The following is a 20,828-nucleotide window of genomic DNA, read 5'->3' on the forward strand; positions in this document are numbered from 1 at the left end:
ATATAATTTTATATTTTATATTTTAAATGAAGCCATTAACCTGATTTAAAATAATTATATGTGATTAATTATTTCACATTTGTGGTGTGAGAGACTCCACTGAGAGTTAAGTTTTAAATCGAGTTAAGTGAAGCCATTAATCCAGCCACTGGGGGTGCATAAGTGTACTCTTGGTGCCGGTCCCAAACCCGGATAAATTGGAGAGGGTTGCGTCAGGAAGGGCATCCGGCGTAAAACTGTGCCAAATCTAACATGCGGAATGAAAAGAGAAATGCCATACCGGATCGGTCAGAGCCCGGGTTAACAACGACGGCCTCCGGTATTGTTGGTCAACAGGGTACCAGTGGAAAGTATGTTACTGTTGCACCAAAACGGAGAAGGAGAAAGAGAGGGGGGAGGTGTGTTAGTAAGTATGTTGGAAAGAAGGAAGTTGGACAGTTTGTGTGTGCAGGAGACGAGGTGGAAAGGAAGCAAGGCCAAGAACATTGGAGATGGATGCAAGTTGTTTTACTATGGAGTCGATGGAAAGAGAAATGGTGTTGGTATTGTTTTGAGGGGAGAGTTGGTCAACAGTGTGATTGATGTGAAGAGGGTGTCAGAGTGATAGGCATGAAGTTGAAGACTCAAGGAGTGTTAGTCAATGTTGTGTATGCGTACGCCCCACAGGTTGGATGTGAGAACGAAGAGAAAGAGTCTTTCTGGGAAAAGATGGATGAAGTTGTAGAAAGTATACCAAGGGCGGAGCGCGTGCTGATAAGAGCAGATTTCAATGGACATGTTGGCGAGGGAAACCGAGGAGATGAGGACGTGATGGGCAGATATGGTGTAAGAGAGAGAAATGTGGAAGGGCAAATGGTGGTTGATTTTTCAAAGAGGGTGAATTTGGCAATAGTCAATACATACTTCGAGAAGAAAGAGCAGCACAGGGTGACGTTTAAGAGTGGAGGAAGATCTACACAGGTGGACTACATACTCTGCAGAAGGGGTAACCTGAAGGAGTTTAGAGACTGTAAAGTGATGGCAGGGGAGAGTGTAGCTAGACAACATCAAGTGGTTGTGTGCAGGATGAGCTTGAAAGTGAAAAAGAGGAAACGTAAAATAGTGGAGCCGAAGATTAAGTGGTGGAAACTAAAAGAGGTTGAATATCAGAAGCAGTTTAGGGAAGAAATGAGACAAGCATTGAGTGGTCATGGAAGTCTGCCAGAAGATTGGAATACTACTGCTGTACTAGTAAGAGAGGCAGCAAGGAAGGAGCTAGGGTGGAAATCGGGAAGGAGGAAGGAAGACAAGAAGACATGGTGGTGGAACAAAGAAGTGCAGGAAATTATAAAAGAGAAGAGGCTAGCAAAGAAGAATTGGGATGATCAGAGAGACGAGAAAAGCAGGCGATTACACAGAGAGATGAGACAGAAGGCAAAAAGAGCAGTAGCGAAGGCAAAAACAGATGTATACCAGGAGTTGTACGAAAGACTGGAGACCAAAGAAGGAGAAAAAGACCTGTACAGACTAGCTAGGCAGAGAAACAGGGAAGCGAGAGATGTACAGTGGGTAAGAGTGATGAAAGATGTAAATGGAAATGTGCTGACAGAGTGTATTAAGAAGGTGGAAATAGTACTTTGAGGATTTATGAAATGAGGAGAATCCAAGAGAGAAAAGGTCAGATTCGTTGGAGACAGCAAATCAGGAAGCAGAGTTGGTTAGTAAGGATGAAGTGAGGGCAGCCATGAAAAGAATGAAGACTGGGAAAGCAGTCGGACCAGATGGTCTCCCGATTGAGGCTTGGAGATGTTTGGGTGATATGGCTGTGGAGTTCCGAACAAGATTGTTCAATAAGATCCTCAAGAATGAGAAAATGCAAAATGAATGGAGAAAGAGTGTGCTAGTCCCAATATACAAGAATAAGGGAGATGTACAGAGCTGCAGTAATTACAGAGGAATAAAATTGATGAGCCACACCATGAAGCTATGGGAAAAGGTATTGGAGGCGAGATTGAGAAGAGAGGTAGCAATCTGTGAACAGCAGTACGGGTTTATGCCAAGGAAGAGCACATCGGATGCAATTTTTGCTTCAAGAATGTTAATGGAGAAGTACAGAGAAGGCCATAGAAAGCTACATTGTGTGTTTGTAGACCTGGAGAAGGCATATGATAGAGTGCCGAGAGATGAGTTATGGTATTGTATGAGAAAGAGTGGAGTGAATGAGAAGTATATTAGAGTGGTACAAGACATGTATGAGAACAGTGAAACAGCAGTGAGGTGTGCAGTTGGAACGACTGAATGGTTCAAGGTGAAGGTGGGACTCCATCAAGGATCTGCTTTGAGTCCTTTTTTGTTTGACATAGTGATGGATAGCTTGACGGACGAAGTGAGGCAAGAGTCACCATGGAACGTGATGTTTGCGGATGATATTGTGATATGTGGTGAAAGTAGAAAGGAGGTTGAGTTGGGTTTGGAGAGATGGAGGTATGCATTGGAATGAAGAGGAATGAAGGTGAGCAGTAGCAAAACAGAATACATGTGCATCAATGAGAATGGGGATGAGAGTGTAGTAAAGATGCAAGGAGTAGATGTAAAGAAAGTTTGTGAATTCAAGTACCTGGGGTCAACTGTGCAGGAAAATGGGGGCTGCGATAGTGAGGTGAGAAAGAGAGCGCAGGCAGGGTGGAGCAGTTGGAGAAGGATTTCGGGAGTCATTTGTGATAGGAAAGTCACAGCAAAAGTGAAAGGTAAGATGTATAAGACAGTAGTGAGACCAGCTGTGATGTATGGATTGGAGACCGTACCCTTAAGGAAAAGACAGGAGGCAAAGTTGGAGGTGGCGGAGTTGAGGATGTTAAGGTTTGCGATGGGAGTGACAAGGTTGGACAGGATAAGGAACGAGCACATCAGAGGGACAGCACATGTGGAGAGCTTGGGAATTAAGCTAAGAGAGATGAGACTGAGATGGTATGGGCACATACTGAGAAGAGATGCAGAGCATGTGGGAAGGAGAATGTTGAGGATGGAGCTGCCAGGCAAACAAAAACGAGGAAGGCCAAAGAGGAGATACATGGATGTGGTGAGAGAGGACATGGAAGTGGCAGGTGTGGTAGAGAAGGATGCGGAAGACAGGGAGCAATGGAGATGAAAGATCCGCTGTGGCGACCCCTAATCGGGAGCAGCCAAAAGAAGAAGAAGAAGGTTAAGTGAAGCCATTGATTTGAGGTTGCTCACATTTACATTAAAACAGTTACGAGTTTTCATAAGTTTATATGCCCTTTACAATTCCAGAAACCAGTTTTCTCAAAAACAGCTTTTATAACTCAAATGTACACAACTCTGAGGGAAATAAACCCTGAAGTAGTAAAATGAGCTTAGAATTCACTGTATATAGCTAACACACACACACACACACACACACACACACACACACACGCACAGATATCTGATTGAGATTCCATAAAGCTGTAGAGAATCAGGAGAGTCACACAAAAACAGAATGAAAGACAGTTTATCATTATTACTTCAGTCTGTTTCACAAGCCATCAATAACATTTACAACATTTACAAGGAACAACTTTCACTCAGTGAACAATTTTACACATCAGTTCTGTCAAAAACTCAAAATACTCACTCATTTTTAAGGTTTATAAGAAGACGCTAAAAGATAAAGCCTCTTTGTCTCTGTGCACACTTCAGTTTGGTGTGCTTTCATTTCTGTAACCTGTTTTATTAAACACACCCTTTTTCTACAGAAGCACGCTAAGAATTCAGGTTGTATCTCTGAGGTCACTAACTTTGTTGAAAATTGTAATGGTCCAAATTTAAATATTTTTCATTTCTTACTTGTACAAATAAGTACAAAAAATGTCAAACAAGGTTTTACTGTGGCTGAGAAAACCTGTTGAAAAAGCTGTGTTACTGTCCGGAGTGGTTGCTTACATGTGTCTCATGTCAGTCATTTTATCGATGCTTCCCAAAACCCATTCACTTCGACCCCATCTCAGTTTGTACATAAAGGAAAAATGTGTTGAAACTCAAGGAGCACCCAGTTGGTCCACCTTTCATCCACCCCGACACCACGTGCACGTCCATGATGAATGATTTAAAGTGCAGCTTAAAACAGCGCGTTGGTGAAGTCAAAAGCTGAAGTCGTCAGTCAACCACAGCCTTTAATTTATCACAAAACAATTCCTATAAAACTCATTTATCATCATGTTGGGGAAGATATTAAGGTCAACTGAAAAACTACAGGACACTATTCCTGAGAATAATTTGTGGAGATGGAACTAAAAATGGAGGTTTGGCTCAGTCTCCTTTCACTAACATGGGAATGGGCGGGGTTAAAAACTGTACTGTAACCAGCGAACAGACCTCAGACACATTTGGGCTTCACTTTTGACCCCCTGTTGGGACGTTCACTCAAATATACACTCACTGGTCTGGACACTGTGAAAGTGAAAAGTGGTCATGAGTGAGCCATGTGTTGTGGTTTATAGTTGTTCAGTTGCAGAGCATTCTGGGAAGTGTAGTTCATTGGTTCAGTGGTGTTCAGTGGTGCTGAGAGCCTCCTGACTTTGAGTGAACAGCTTACATCATAGCTGCTGTTTATACAAGTTGTGTATTGAACAATCAATCACTGAGCACCATTTTCCCCAACAATCAATCACTGAGCACCACTGTTCCCAACACCGCCCTTATCCAGAGGAACTTTCCTCTCATTTATACAACTGGGGCTATTTCAGAAAGCATATTTAACAAACTCTGAGCCGAACCCTGAACTCTGAGTTGATGAACCCTGAGATGGGAAACTCCATGTTTTTGGTTCCAGAACAGCTGATCTGAGTTCGTTCAGTCAACTCTTGAGTATGTTCAAGTGCATGCATGATGAATATAAAAAGCCATCATCAATGGTGCTTGGATACTATGAGTCACCATGGCAAGTAGTGAGAAAGTTCTTCCTACTTCCAGGTTTCCCAAAGTGTGGTACAGGTACACCAGGGGGAGCACAGACTGCCTCGAGGGGGTGCGCAAGGCAAAAAATAGTAATGGCAGAAGTTCTCATTCTCATCTTCTCATCTCATTATGAGATGAGATGAGAATGGCAGAAGTTAAAAATAATAATTTTAAAAATCCAAAATAAACTTGTTAAAGTGTTTTGTTGTTGTTGTTTATTTTTTTTAGTTTGCAACCATTTATTAATATAAAATTTCAGTATACTGTAGTCTAATCATTCGCATTTGGATTAGCAGTCCAAATGTCTTAACCACTGAGCTCCCACTGCTCAACAACCAATCACTGGCCACCATTGAGCCCACTGACCAATGACTGATCACCATTGTTTTGGCTCTTTGCACACTTTTTTGTACTTCATTTTCAATCACAGGTTCTCAACCTTGTGGTCACCTGAGATGTGGATTGGGTCGCAGAAAACTAGGCGTGTCACCAAACCCTTATTATTAATAAATAATAAATTAGGGGATAAATTAGGGATAAAATTAGCTCATATTTAAAGTCTTTAATTTTCTGTAAAGATGCTTTGTGACAATCTCTGTTGTTAAAAGCACTAGACAAATAAACTTGACTTGACTGAATGTAGTTATACACATCAATTAGATTTTTGGAATATTTAAAAATAATAATTAAACTTTTCTTCATCATTTTCTTCTTCTTCTTCTTCTTCTTCTTCTTATTATTATTATTATTATTATTATTATTATATAGGGAAAACGCACCCTTAAACTGCAAATGAAGCAAAATGTTTGACGTATTTCAATAAAGATAGTATTGAATCATAAAATTGCAATGTTTGAGATGACAACAATAAAAACTGACGTTTATATGAGGCAAAGAAGTTTCATGGGTTTCCTAAAAAATTTTCTGTTCGTGTATCGCGGCCAAACATATTTTACAACACCGCCATAATGTCATGTTGGTTGTGAATTTACCATCACATATCGCATTTCACTATGGTGGACAGTAAACGCCAGAAAGGAGGAGGTCGATATTGTGTCCCTGCAGAGCCGGTTCAGACCTCCATGGGGCCCTAGGCAAAATTCTGCTAAGGGGCCCTCTTAACTGAACCCCAAAATGTTCAATAGTCGCACCTGATACCCAGTGCCTCCACTCATCCCCCCCTTTAAACATATTGCACTAGTGTCGCCACCTATTGGTCTAACTCCAAATAAATACAAACCAAATCAGACCAAATCAAATCGAACTAAATGTGTAACAAATTACTCACCATTAAAAATGTCCCTTTCTGCACTTTCTGGATGCAAAATCATCAATAATGTCATCATATGATATTTGCTTCCCCACATCATGGTTGATGCTCATGATGGCCAAACCACTCAGACGTTCCTGGGACATGGAAGATCTCAGATAGTTTTTGATCATTTTTAACTTGCTGAAGCTCCTCTCAGCTGAGGCAACTGTCACAGGCAGAGTGACAGCAATTCTCAGGGCTCTCCAAAGGTTAGGATAGAGTTCCTCCAGATTTTTCTCACAAAGGAAAGAAAGCAGCTCAAAGGCAGTCATATTAGCTGATGGTAGGTCAGGTAAATTCTTGATTTCGTTTGCCAGATCAACTCCACTGATGTCACAGTCTTGGTTGAAGGTCAGAGTTTTCTCAAGTTCCATACACTGAGCCTTTAAGGAGTCACTGGACATCTGACATGCAGTGCTGAAGTTCAGCACTACTCCATATTTAGTCTTCACCTGGTGCAGATTTTCAATTTGTTCATCAATGGATGCTATTGTGGAATCAACCACAATGTTGAAGAAGCTGACCTCAAGATTCTGCAGTGCATCAGCCACTGGCTCATCAGGTGCTTCGTAGCTAAAATGCTTTTTGCTGGTTCTCAGCCTCTTGTCCTTCAAAACAGCTTCTACATTCATTTCCTCACAAATGCTTCTGGCTGTTGTCTGGGCATCTGAGAATCCAGTGTCCCGGTATTGAGTGAGAGAGGCTTTTGGATTTGAGATTAACTGCACAGCTATGTCAAGCTGCATTGAAGCAGATTGGAGGAGCTTGTTCACTGTATTTGTTCTTGACAGTATCTGTGCCTCCACTTTCGCCACAGGATCATTAATCTTCTGTCTGGCTTCCAGTAAGGCTTCTCGAATCTCAGAGGCCTGATACCTGACTGCATGGACACTTTGAAACCTGCTCTCCCATCTTGTGTCAGTCCATGACTTCACTGTTATGTTCACATGTTGTTTCAAGATATTCCACCTTTGTGTGCCAGCAGAAAAAAAGGTGAACAGCTTTTGTACATAGCCAAAAAAACCAACAGCATCTTTGGAGGATTTGGCAGCATCTGCAATGACGAGGTTTAATGTGTGTGCACCACATGGAACAAACACAGCTCTGGGATTCATTCTCAACAGTCTGGCTTGTACTCCTTGGTGTTTACCTTTCATATTGGCCCCATTGTCATAGGCTTGCCCTCTGCAATTGTCAAATGGAATTTTCAGATCAGTCAGCTTGTCCAAGATGACTGTAGACAGACTTAAGCCAGTTGTAGCCTCAACATTCACAAAGCCGAGGAAGTGCTCCTTTATCTCTGGCTGTCCCTTTAAAGCCACACTTCTGAGGATAATGGACATCTGCTCCTGGTGACTAATGTCAGGTGTACAGTCTAAGATAATGGAGAAGTATTTTGAATCTCTCACTTGAGTCACAATAGTTGTGAGAATCCTGTCACTCACAAGCTGTAGCAGCTCATTCTGTATGTCCTTACTAAGGTAATGAGCATGTGTCTCTCCGTCTTTAATTATGTTGATGTGATTTTCCAAAACGGTCAAATTTAGCTAATAATTCAACCTCTTTTAGAAAGTTTCCATTATCTGGTTGGAAGAGCTTATCTGATGAACCTCTGAATGCTAGGTTTCTTTCAGCTAGAGACTGTGTGATACTTATGAGGCGTGTAAGGACATCTCGCCATCTCTTTCTTTCAGCCTCCAAAGCTGTCATTTCTATGTGGTCAAGTGTTTTTCCATGACTTAAGCGCAGATCAAGTTCTCTCCACTTAATCATATTGCTTGTGTGTTCAGGACTACCCTCATGCTGCTTCAGAATGGCGTTGGTATTTGACCAGTCATTAACACCTTCTCCTATTATTTTGTGTTTTTTTTTTTGTGGAAAAGAGCTTACAGCAAAAACAATACACATCGTTGTTTTTCACTGAGTGTGAAAGCCAGCTCCTGGTAATCTTTTCACCATTTGACAGCCGCCTCTGTAATAATCCTGGATGGAACCCTCTTCTGGACTTGTCTTTAGGGTAAGAAAAATCTACTCCTGGCTTGAATGGACCTCTGCACACTAACTCAGTCCGCATACAGTCCGTTAAGACTGGGGACCAGTCTGCTGGATCATTTGGTGGAGCAGAGACTGTTGCTTTAGGGCCTGAGCTAGCTTCTGATGCTTGCTGTGCACACGTGATTGTGTGAATAGTGGCTGAGGCTGCCTGTTCTTCCCCTGTATCTGTACTGGACAACGGTGGCTGTACTGGACCTGTGCTGCTGCTTGTACTGGCTGAGGCAGCTGCATATGACTCATCTGTGCTGGTTGAAGGTGGCTCATCTGTGCCTATCCTATCTGGTTCTGTCCCTCCACTGGCTGACTGGCTGGACTCTGTGCTGCTTGTTAGACACTTAAGCATAGCACCTGTAAAATATAGATAAAGCTACTATTAATTCAGCTCCATCAAACTGGCTGCACTTGTTTTACCTTCAGATACTGTACTTAAAATGTAGGTGATTTAGATTATTATTTAGCCTATTTAGCACCATTTGTCATAATATTTCACGAGTTTTATTTATTCACTAATATATCTGCATCTATATTTGCCTGTGGGCTATCCAAGCAAACAAAATTCAATCTTAGTAAATATTTATCCATTACCTTCCATTTTGTATAAGTGCAGTTGTAACTACACTCAGAACGACTGATATAACACTTAAATTGTAGAAGCCAGCAAGACGCACACGGAGACCGTCCGGGGTTCACCCAGGGCTCACCGCCCTGTTATGTAGGTCAAACACCGACTAGCCCCGTCCCTCCCACTCTCCCACCCGGAGAGGAGAGTTACCTGACTGCTGTTCCCGCTGTTCATTTTCATGCAGTTTCTTTTTCCTTTTTTCACTCCCCGAGGGATAACTCCGCTTCATCTTGCTTGGTTGATGCACATGCACTGGGAATCTGACATGCCCGAGCAGCGCGACGGATGGTCACGTCATCACATTTTTTTGTTTTTTTTTTTCCCACTGGGCCCCTATGAGTTTGCGGGGCCCTACGCAATGCGCGTATTGGGTGAACTGGTACTGTGTCACTGGAGCACCAAATAATGTTAGTTGTTTGAACACAGCTTTTACCCTGGTATAAGGATACATCAGTTCCTATCTGAGACGAAAATGGGTCAAATCTGTGCAGGGGCATCTCCTGGCCTTTCGTGAACCTTTGAGCAAATATACTTCACTATACTCAGCACATTTCAAAGAGAGCTGATATGAAAGAAGGTATTCTGCCTTGATGGTTGGTGAAAATAAACTACAGGCCATTCTGCGAAATCATTAGTGAACGCCAAAAACGATAAGTTTATACACCAAAATGTTTTATTTTATGTCAATAGTGGGTGAACAATCTGCGTCGCATGATTTATTGCTCTTACTGTTCATTTCACAGATCTTCCTCACAGGTAAGACTATTAAGACCTATTCTTATAGAGCTGGAAGAATGAATAAACATTCAGGCTAGCCCATTTATTATTCATTATGCAAAAAAAAAAAAAAATCTAGGTATTGTTTCGTAAAGAGCTTCATCTGTACCACTAAAAGTAAACTGAAAATGAAGGGCTGGGTTTCATGTTGTAGTTCATGCTGTTATGCCAGTGGTAATATGGCATAAACATTAAAATAAATGTAGCTTAATTTCACCAGAAAGACAAGTGAGAACAAAGCACTTTGTTTGCAATGAAATATAATTTAAAACAATTTCTATGCACTTTTATTTAGCACAAGAGAGATACAGGATCTGGTCTGGTTGGTAACAAAAAGCAAAAATCTACTCAATTGTCAGTGACAGAATGGCCTGAAGATGAAACCAGCAGTAGCATTGACAAGGAAACAACATCAACACCTCCCCAACCATGTCCATCAACTACTCTTCCAGGAGATATCCCCTAAACATCAACACCAACAGAGACCCAAGCAACACCCACTGCCCTTGGAGAAGCCCTGACACCTTTGGGGCAAACACCACTTTCCAGCACAAGTGTTCGCACTCCGAGTCCATGGATGATGAATAAAGTGAAACTGATGGGACAGAGAAGGAAAACTGAACCTGGAGACAACAATGTGAGGTAAGAATTTTGTTGGTTGGAGAAATTATTGTTTTTCTCATGCTCTTTGGCATAATAATAATAATAATAATACAGTGTTTTTCTTTTTAAGGATTGTTCCAACAATTCCAGAATACAGTGAGCCAAAGTTCAATGTACTTTATAGTTTGCTTTTTAGGGTGTTTTCTCTTTTCTGCTTCGATTGTAAAGAGGAAAAGCCCAAGGTGTGGATGAGGGAATGGAACGATGGTCACCGTTACACAACAGTGTACACACGGCACTGTCAGCTTTGTCTGGTAATCTCAGCCATTTGTTTTGGAGCGACATCCAGCTGGTAACATCATGCTAAGTTTTGCTGTGCTGAAGGCTGGAGAATCAATCAGCAAAGTTTTGTGGATATTTCCACATACGGGTCTTGCTGTGTATTCTGCTCGTCCATTCTTTGCTCACCAAAAACAACTTCTATTCCCATCTGTATTTCACTACTGGCGGACAGACAGAAAAAGTCTTGTGGACAAAGTGAAGGGGATGAGTAGAGTGGTATGGTCTGGAGATGGCCATTTCATTTCCATGGGACACTCGGCAAAATATGGTGTTTACACCAGGTATTGTCATCCATCAATGAAACTGTACATTTTGAACTTGTTCAGGTGAGTTTCCTGCTACTTGTGGAGTTAATGTCAACCAGTACAGTGGTGCTTGAAAGTTTGTGAACCCTTTAGAATGTTCTATATTTCTGCATAAATATGGCCTAAAACATCATCAGATTTTCACACAAGTCCTAAAAGTAGATAAAGCGGACCCAGTTAAACAAATGAGACAAAAATATTATACTTAGTCATTTATTTATTGAGGAAAATGATCCAATATTACATATCTGTTAGTGGCAAAAGTATGTGAACCTTTGCTTTCAGTATCTGGTGTGACCCCCTTATGCAGCAATAACTACAACTAAATGTTTCCGGTAACTGTTGATCAGTCCTGCACGCCGGCTTGGAGGAATTTTAGCCCATTCCACCATACAGAACAGCTTCAACTCTGGGAACTGCTCGCTTCAGGTCCTTCCACAACATTTCGATTTGATTAAGGTCAGGACTTTAACTTGGCCATTCCAAAACATTAACTTTATTCTTCTTTAACCATTCTTTGGTAGAACAACTTGCATGCTTAGGGTCGTTGTCTTGCTGCATGACCCACCTTCTCGTGAGATTCAGTTCATGGACAGATGTCCTGACATTTTCCTTTAGAATTCACTGGTATAATTCAGAATTCATTGTTCCATCAATGATGGCAAGCCGTCCTGGCCCAGATGCAGCAAAACAGGCCCAAACCATGATACTACCACCACCATGTTTCACAGATGGGATAAGGTTCTTATGCTGGAATGCAGTGTTTTCCTTTCTCCAAACATAATGCTTCTCATTTAAACCAAGAAGTTCTATTTTGGTCTCATCCATCCACAAAAATTTTTCCAATAGCCTTCTGGCTTGTCCATGTGATCTTTAGCAAGCTGCAGATGAGCAGCAATGTTCTTTTTGGAGAGCAGTGGCTTTCTCCTTGCAACCCTGCCATGCACACCATTGTTGTTCAGTGTTCTCCTGATGGTGGACTCATGAACATTAGCCAATGTGAGAGAGGCCTTCAGTTGCTTAGGAGTTACCCTGGGGTCCTTTGTGACCTCGCCGACTATGACATGCCTTGCTCTTGGAGTGATCTTTGTTGGTCGACCACTCCTGGGGAGGGTAACAATGGTCTTGAATTTCTTCCATTTGTACACAATCTGTCTGACTGTGGATTGGTGGAGTCCAAACTCTTTAGAGATGGTTTTATAACCTTTTCCAGCCTGATGAGCATCAACAACGCTTTTTCTGAGGTCCTCAGAAATCTCCTTTGTTTGTGCCATGATACACTTCCACAAACATGGGTTGTGAAGATCAGACTTTGATAGATCCCTGTTCTTTAAATAAAACAGGGTGCCCACTCACACCTGATTGTCATCCAATAATTGAAAACACCCGACTCGAATTTCACCTTCAAATTTACTGCTAATCCTAGAGGTTCCCATACTTTTGTCACTCACAGACATGTAATATTGGATCATTTTCCTCAATAAATAAATGACCAAGTATAATATTTTTGTCTCATTTGTTTAACTGGATTCTCTTTATCTACTTTTAGGATTTGTGTGAAAATCTGATGATATTTTAGGTCATATTTATGCAGAAATATAGAAAATTCTAAAGGGTTCACAAACTTTCAAGCACCACTGTAGATACCAAAACACACTATTTTTGGTTTATTTGTAACCACAGACCCTGTAATAAAAGCCCATCTCAAAAAAAAAATATTCATTTTTAAATACCCAAATCCCAGCTGACTGCAATATTCAGTTTCATAATATGATTTTAATTGGATCAAATCAGTGCTATAATGCTCCATTTATGTGCCACAACAAATAATTTATCTTCTTGAACATCTCCTCTCATTATCTCTAGCTGCTTTATCCTGTTCCACAGGGTCGCAGGCAAGCTGGAGCCTATCCCAGCTGACTACGGGTGAAAGGCGGGGTACACCCTGGACAAGTCGCCAGGTCATCACAGGGCTGACACATAGACACAGACAACCATTCACACTCACATTCACACCTACGGTCAATTTAGAGTCACCAGTTAACCTAAGCTTCATGTCTTTGGACTGTGGGGGAAACCGGAGCACCTGGAGGAAACCCACGCGGATACGGGGAGAACATGCAAACTCCGCACAGAAAGGCCCTCGCCGGCTACGGGGCTCGAACCCGGACCTTCTTGCTGTGAGGTGACAGCGCTAACCACTACACCACCATGCCGCTCCTTCTTGAACATTTTACAGGCAAATGAAACTGGTGGCAGTCAACAGACAGAACTGGAAGGAGCAAAAAGGTCTTTTGCATCACTAACTAATGATGGGGTGTCCATGAGGACATTTATATCAGACCAGCATCGAGGGCTTGAAAAGTGGATAAGTGAAAAATGTAAGGAGACCAATCATTTTTATGATATCTGGCATGTGGCGAGATCAGTCACCAAGAAGCTCCTACAAACAAGCAAAGAAAAGAGGTGCCAAAACATTAGTGAGTGGATGAAGGGTATTCGCCGGCACATGTACTGGTGTGCAACATCTACAGCACCTGGGTTTGGTGTTCTTATCAGGGCTTTGAACCGGTTCAAGGAACGAAAACGAAAACCGGGAACTTTTTCTATTTCACATGGAACAGAAACAAAACCAGAAACTTTATTATTTTTAATGTTCCAGAACAGAAACGCTTATTAAAAATAATGTTAACCGGTTAATACCGGTTTTTATTTTGTTCCTCAAAGTTTCCGTAGCCTACAAATAAAAAAGTCATTCTTCTCCTGCGCAAGTTTTTATGACCCGCTGGGGTTCACTTCCTGTGTGACGTTCGCTGACTGAATGGAGAGAGTGGGAAGGTGGACTACTATCACGTCTCCACGTGATAATAAGTGAGTAAGTGCATTACTCAGTAAGTGCATTACTGAGTGTCTGAGCAAAGAAGAGCCTGAACGTTGCAACCTCCCTATTGGCTGTTTGTAAAAATGTATCAATTGTTGCCCCTCCCACGGGAATCATCGCGGGCTCGAGAGACGAGACCTGACGAGTTAGTTCGTTGGTAGCAGAACAAAATGTCTGGACACAAATCGGGTTTTCAGAAAAGGAAAGAAAATAAACGGAGGGTTGAAAATACAAAAAAGGAGGCAGAAAATGCAAAACGAGTTAAGGTAGGACAAATGGTTACTTTTCTGAGGCAGCCCGCCGTGGCTGCAGGCTTTCAGTTGTGTCATTGAATGGTTACTTTTCTGAGGCAGCCCGCCGTGGCTGCCTGCAGGCTTATTTATTATAGCCCATTTAGTTAAAATAGTTGATCGAAAATGTTTATAGTTATAGTTATGTGATGGTTGTCCTGATTTAGACTGGTGGGTTTTTTTTTGGGGGGGGGGTTTGCACGATGTTGCACCCGGGTCCAGATTAGGGCAGAACTGGCCCTGGCTACATTTCAGGTGTAGTTTGTTTTATGTATGTATGTACTTGCATAGATGTGTACTTGGTCTTCCAATATGGCGCCTAACAAAATCTCGCGGCGCGGTGACGTCATGCGGTAGCCCTCTATAGGGCCTGACTAGCCTTTGGTAACACACTAAACGAATTATCTTTCATTTTTGGCACTTTTTCTGTTTGTGTAGATGGGAAGACATACTGAGAATCCAAATCGCCAACATTTGAAATAATAATTGTTTTGAATTATTTCTTGTCTTATTTAATGAAGGTTGTAATAGAATTAGCCTACATTTGGCTTAAGCTGGATGAGACAGAGACATAATTTTATAGCCATTTGTTAAACAGCTGACAGGGAACGTAATTAACCGTTCCGGGAACTAAATTTTTTTGTTCTAACCGGTTCGGGAACGTCTATTTAATGGTGGAACCCAAAACTGGAAACGTTAAAATTCCGTTTCTGTTCGGAACGAACCAATAGGAAAAAAATTCTGGTTCAAAGCGCTGGTTCTTATCAAAGCAAAGTGGCTTGCTTTCATGTGACATGTTGCAAGCAAGCACAACAATCCCCCTGATCCCCTGTTTAAGAACTGTAATCATGGAGCTTCAACCAAGGAAATGGATTAAAACTGCTCTGTTTTTATTCTATTTTAACCCTCGTTTCTTCTTGTAAAACCAGTTTCCCATAATTTACAGGGTTCCTTAGCTGTTTTTAGTCCACACCAGGAACCCCTTTTTATTCACGAGCACATTTGAGGAGCTTTTTTCCCTCAGGAACACCTGCTTATGGCAAACTGAAGAGCAAATTAACAAAAACAACTCTCCTCAGTGATATTGAGAAACTTTCACCTGATGCACAGACAAGCTGCATTGAGAGCTTTCATGCCACCCTTAATCACTGGCACCCAAAGATGATTGGCTTTTCATGGTAAGGGACATTTTGCAGGTCCAGTATGTATAGTTTACTGAATTAAGAACTGAGATTGGTATCTCAACATACAATACCTACACTTTCATCATGAAAATCTCAGAATTACATTTCTATTATCTTTTAATAATCAACTTTTTAGACACGTGCTTGTAAGTCTGCGTTTTATTGAAAATGTGCACCAGGATTGTAAGTTATCTAAACAGGGGACAAAGTACTTCAGAGTGAAGTTTCCCAAATCTAAACCTGGAGAGGAAGTGGTTCGAGAAGTGCCTGTACCACTTACTTATGGTAAGATTCAACTTGTTATCCAATAGACAGATGTGTGTTCAGTAGTAAATCTGTGTAAGCGTATCATTTATGGTTTGATTTGAACCTGTTGCCAACTCTTGTAATAATCTTTCTGTTCTTGTACAGATTTCATTGGACAAATTAAATACTTGAGGTTAAAAATTATGTGTTTAGGCTACGTGGATTGCATAAAGACAACTTTTTAGTCCAGAACAAGCAGAGCTGGAAATGGTGTATCAGAAATATGATCAGATCACACCCCAGCCACTGAACACTCAGTTCCCAGAACGAGTCACAAAGAATGCTGCTGTTCAGAGTGACATGGAGAGATGCCAAAGAAACAATGACAGCAGCTTTCACAACAAGTACGATTACTGCAGAACCTGTTTCACAGGCTGTTACTTTGAACTACTGTGTGGTGCAATTAGTTCCCTTTGTGCAGTCCATGTCATACTTCAACTTTTTTCTCCAACCCCACTTCCAAAAAAGTTGGGACACTGTGTAAACTGTAAATAAAAACAGAATGCAATAATTTGCAAATCATGGAAACCTGATACTTCATTGAAAATGGTACAAAGACAACATATCAAATATTGAAACTGAGAAATTTTATTGTTTTTTGAAAACTATATGCTCCTTTTGAATTTGATGTCAGCAACATGTTTCAAAAGAGTCGGGACAGGGGCATGTTTACCACTGTGCAGCATCACTTCTACTTTTAATAACACTCTGTAAACATTTGGGAACTGAGGAGACCGACTGCTTCACAGTAGGGCTGCATGGAAAACAAAAACATGAGTGATAAAAACTGTCAGAGGAAAGAAGCTTTTTCAGACGTTTTCCAAAGACATTTCATGCGAAACTCCTCAATTCAGAGCCCTTCATCCACATCAGGTTTTACTGCAGTGATGACTTTGGTGATTCAGGTCCCTTTTCCATGGAAAGCTGTGAAAGTGAGAGCAAACACTGTTCTGTTATTTATATTCACACTGGAGTAATATCTGGAGGCTTGACACAGGACGTTTGACATCCTCTTGTCGGTTTATTCCATACTTTATTATGCTCCTCCGTGCAACACAATACAAGTCCACAAGGTTCCTACCCAGGTATTTTACCGAATACTACATCCCCCTTTCTAAATACAGGATCTTCCCTGGGAAGATGCATGAGTAGACCTTAGTAAACAGTATAAAAACTGTAAATGGAGAAATATTTACTTTACAGATGTAACATATATGACAGTGTTTTAACTCAAGTATTAACCGGATCAATATTAATAAGAACACTTATGGCTTACCCTGCCTTTTACCATAATGTTTAGCTGTGAAACACTATTGCTAAGTCAACAACAAAACACTTTTCAGCCTGTGCTGATGTAAACATTTTATCTCCTTTCAGCATAAGTGCTTGGTAAGCAATGAAACATGTTTCAGTGTATACTTCAGTAAACACATCTAGCGTTTCTTTATAGGAGGTTCTTATTATAACAACAAAATAATGAAATAGTCTTTAAAAGGAGTCTTTTCAGCAATCAACTGTTCTTCTCCTCCTATCTACGAGGGATGGGGTGGACGACCCAAACCCTCCACTTGAGTGTGGGAATTATTCTGTCCCATTGCTCACTCAGATTCTAAATCTATGAACAAACAAAGTCTTTCAGGTACGCTGGAGACGCCCTGATTCTGGTAGGAAAGCATTGCTCACACACTGGAGTCTGTTGACTGCCATCTTGCTGGACCTCAGGTGTGACATGAGTAGTCACTGCATCAGGGGTAGTATTTTCAGGTGTTGTCTCAGGTAAGTTAGTCGGTGTTTCAGGCCCTCCAGGGGTTGGCGAGAGGTGGTATCTGTTTCTACACAAGGTGCCTCTAGGTGTCTCAATGAAGTAGGACCTTGGCGTGCCTGCTGTAGACAAAACTGTGCCTATTTCGAGCATATCTTTGACCCACACCTGATCTCCAGGTCGCAGGTGCGGCATGTCATGTGCTCGCTGTCTGCAATCTCAGTTTTGTTGCTGTTTTTGTCTGTATCTCTGTTCTGTTGTTTTCAGTTTACATGTCTGCACATCTTGGGTTGAGCTAGGATGGAATGACAGGAATAGTTGTTCTTATTCTCCTCCCCATGAGGAGTTCTGTGGGACTATATCCATTCGCCAGAGGTGCAGCACGGTAGGCCATAAGGCCGAGGTAAGGATCGCTGGATTTCTTGAGAAGACTTTTAATTGTCCTTAAAAGCGTGCTCAGCCTCCCCATTGCTCTATGGGAAATGGGGACTGGATGTCATATGTCTGAAGCTCCAATCCTGAGCAAGCTTTCTGAAGGGCTCAGAAGCAAACTGTGGCCCGTTGTCCGAGCACACTTCTGGTATCCCGTGATGTGCAAAGATAGACTTGAAGCACTTGATCACTGCTTCTGATGTCATGGATGTTAGTCTGGCCACTTCAAAGTATCTTGAGAAATAGTCTACAATGATGCTTGTTTCCTGTCTGAAACAGATCTGCTCCTACAGTGGACCACAGCCTTGATGGGAACTCTGTAGGTAGCATCGTTTCTCTGAGATTTGTTCTCTCGCAGGCACATGTCACAATTCTTGATCATTTTTTGTCAGCTCTCTGCTGAGGCCCAGTCACCACACCAAGTGCTTCGTCTCTCCCTGCATTTGGTTATTCCCAGGTGACCCTCGTGCAGCTTGGACAGCACGTCTGCTCTGAGTCATGCTGGGATTACTATCCTGCTGTCATAGAGTAGCAGACCGTTATGGGCTGTGAGCTCACCTGAGAATGGCAGATAGAGCTGGAACACTCATTCAATAGAGAACTTATCTGGCCATCCCTCCACACAGAACTTCTTTAGCTGCTGGAGAATGGTGTCATTGTCCTGATGTGTCTGTATTTCTCTGAGTCTCTCTTCTGTTGCTGGCAGGCTTGCAATGACAGAATTAACATACAGGATGAGTTCTTCCTCTTGCAGACCGTCTGCCATGTTGCTGACAGGAGCTCTGGATAGCACATCTGCAGTTGCGATGTTTTTGCCAGCCACACGTGAGATGGTATAGGAGAACCTCATTAGTCTCATGCGCAGATGCTGTATGCGTGATGGGAGTTCATCTAAGCTCTTGGAGTCCAGCAGGGGAACTAGAGGTTTGTGGTCAGTCTCAATATGGAAGCTTTTCCCTATAAGGAACTCACCAAACCTCTCACAGGCCCATGTTGAGGTGAGTACCTCCTTCTCGATCTGGGCGTATTGCTGTTCGGTGCTGCTGAGGGCTCTCGAAGCATATGCCACTGGTTTCCATCCTGTGTCTGCCTACTGCTGGAGAAGTACGGTGCCCAACCCAAATGAGGATGAATCGGCAGAGACGAGTGTTTCAGCATTCGGGTCATACAGTGTCAGCCCTGGAGGTGACGCCAGTTCTGCTTTGATGTGATCAAAAGCCTGCTGCTGCTGTGGCCCCCAGGCCCACATGTTGGACTTTTTCAGTAGGTCTCTGAGGGGACATGTTTTCTCCACCAAGTGAAACAGGAACTTCCCAAGATGGTTTGTCATCCCCAGAAAGCATCTCACCTTGCTGATGTTGTTTGGCTCCTTCATGGCTCTGACAGTGTTCACCTCATCAGAGTCTGCGCTGACCCCTGATGCCTTAATGACCTGCCCCAGGAACTTTATCCTGCTCTTTGAGAACTCACTTGCCTTTTAGTGTGACTAAAAAGCCAGACAGACTAAAAAGCTTTGGAAACTCCTTTTTTACAGTCTCTTTAGAGCTCAGGCTGATGGTCTCCACTCTAGCGACCAGCTGCAATGCTGTGGCAGCTATTCGGCCTAGCAGTGGCACGCTCAGCCCTTTCACAACATAGATGTCCTCTGTGGTGCTTTTACTGTTCTTCCTGAGAGTGGCTGTGAACATGTCTTTTACCTTGAGATGCGTGCCTCCTGGCCCCTGCAGAATTTTTGTAGGCTTCACCAGCCTGCTGAATTGGCCCTGGATGGACAGTGTTTCTGGAACTGCTGTGACATCCGCTCCAGGGTAGATTTTAAACACTGCATTGTGGTTGTCCACCTTTCTGTCGGTCATACATGGACTGGCCTTTGCCTCAGCTGACAGTAAGCCCAGTAATGTGACTTCATCATCATCCTCAGTCTCAGTAGCAACACTCACTTCATACAGTTTCTTTTTTGTTCTGCACACTCTCGGGTAATGTCCCTTTTTTCTGCAGTGATTACACACTGCTTCTCTTGCTGGGCATTGTTGCCAGCTGTGCCCTTTTGTAGCTCCACATCTTTTGCATCATGTCTGTCTGTCCTGCAGTGCTTTCTTGCCTGTCTGTCTGTATTGTGGCTTGGTTTGTTTTGGCTGCACATCTCCACATTAGCACACGTGCACATGGTCAAGCTGTGTGTTGGAGATTTCTGCTTTAACTCTTTACCCCTTAAAGTAATTGCTACAGCCACCCTTGTATATGTTTCTACTGTTCCCCCTTAGAACATAATCCAGCCACTGGGGATGCATAAGCGTACGCTTGGCGCCGGTACCAAGCCAGGATAAATTGGAGAGGGTTGCGTCAGGAAGGGCATCCAGCGTAAAACTGTGCCAAATCTAACATGCAGATTAAAAACAGAAATGCCATACTGGATCGGTCGGGGCCCGGGTTAACAATGACCACCTCTGGTACTGTTGGTCAACAGGGTGCCGGTGGAAAGTGTGCTACTGTTGCCCCAAAACAGAGAAGGAGAAAGAGAGGGGGGAGGCGTGTTAGGAAAGAGCATGAAAGATGGAAGGGAAGGAGCTTAGAATTGAGGGTAGGAACACTGCACGTGGGAACATTGACTGGCAGAGCGAGAGAGTTAGTAGGTATGATGGAAAGAAGGAAGTTGGACGTTTTGTGTGTGCAGGAGATGAGGTGGAAAGGAAGCAAGGCCAAGAACATTGGAGGTGGATGCAAGTTGTTTTATTCTGGAGTTGATGGAAAGAGAAATGGTGTTGGTATTGTTTTGAGGGGGGAGTTGGTCAACAGTGTGATTGATGTGAAGAGGGTGTCAGATAGAGTGATAGGCATGAAGTTGGAGATTCAAGGAGTGTTACTCAATGTTGTGTGTGCGTACGCCCCACAGGTTAGATGTGAGAATGAAGAGAGAGTCTTTCTGGGAAAAGCTGGATGAAGTTGTAGAAAGTATACCGAGGGAGGAGCGCGTGTTGATAGGAGCAGATTTCAACAGACATGTTGGCGATGGAAACAGAGG

General features: G+C 42.5%; 1 protein-coding gene across 1 annotated transcript in view; it reads right to left on the reverse strand.

Moving 5' to 3' along the window:
* The window catches only part of LOC132885420 (butyrophilin subfamily 1 member A1-like), a 56,213-nt gene extending 52,513 nt beyond the window's left edge, over positions 1 to 3,700 (reverse strand). The window contains exon 1 of the mRNA XM_060920085.1: positions 3,614 to 3,700. Coding sequence (XP_060776068.1) covers positions 3,614 to 3,617 — 4 coding nt within the window. The 5' untranslated portion in view covers positions 3,618 to 3,700. The remainder of the gene's footprint in view (positions 1 to 3,613) is intronic.
* Positions 3,701 to 20,828: the final 17,128 nt, after the last annotated feature.

Source organism: Neoarius graeffei, chromosome 1 (assembly GCF_027579695.1).
Source record: "Neoarius graeffei isolate fNeoGra1 chromosome 1, fNeoGra1.pri, whole genome shotgun sequence".
Lineage (NCBI taxonomy): Eukaryota > Metazoa > Chordata > Actinopteri > Siluriformes > Ariidae > Neoarius > Neoarius graeffei.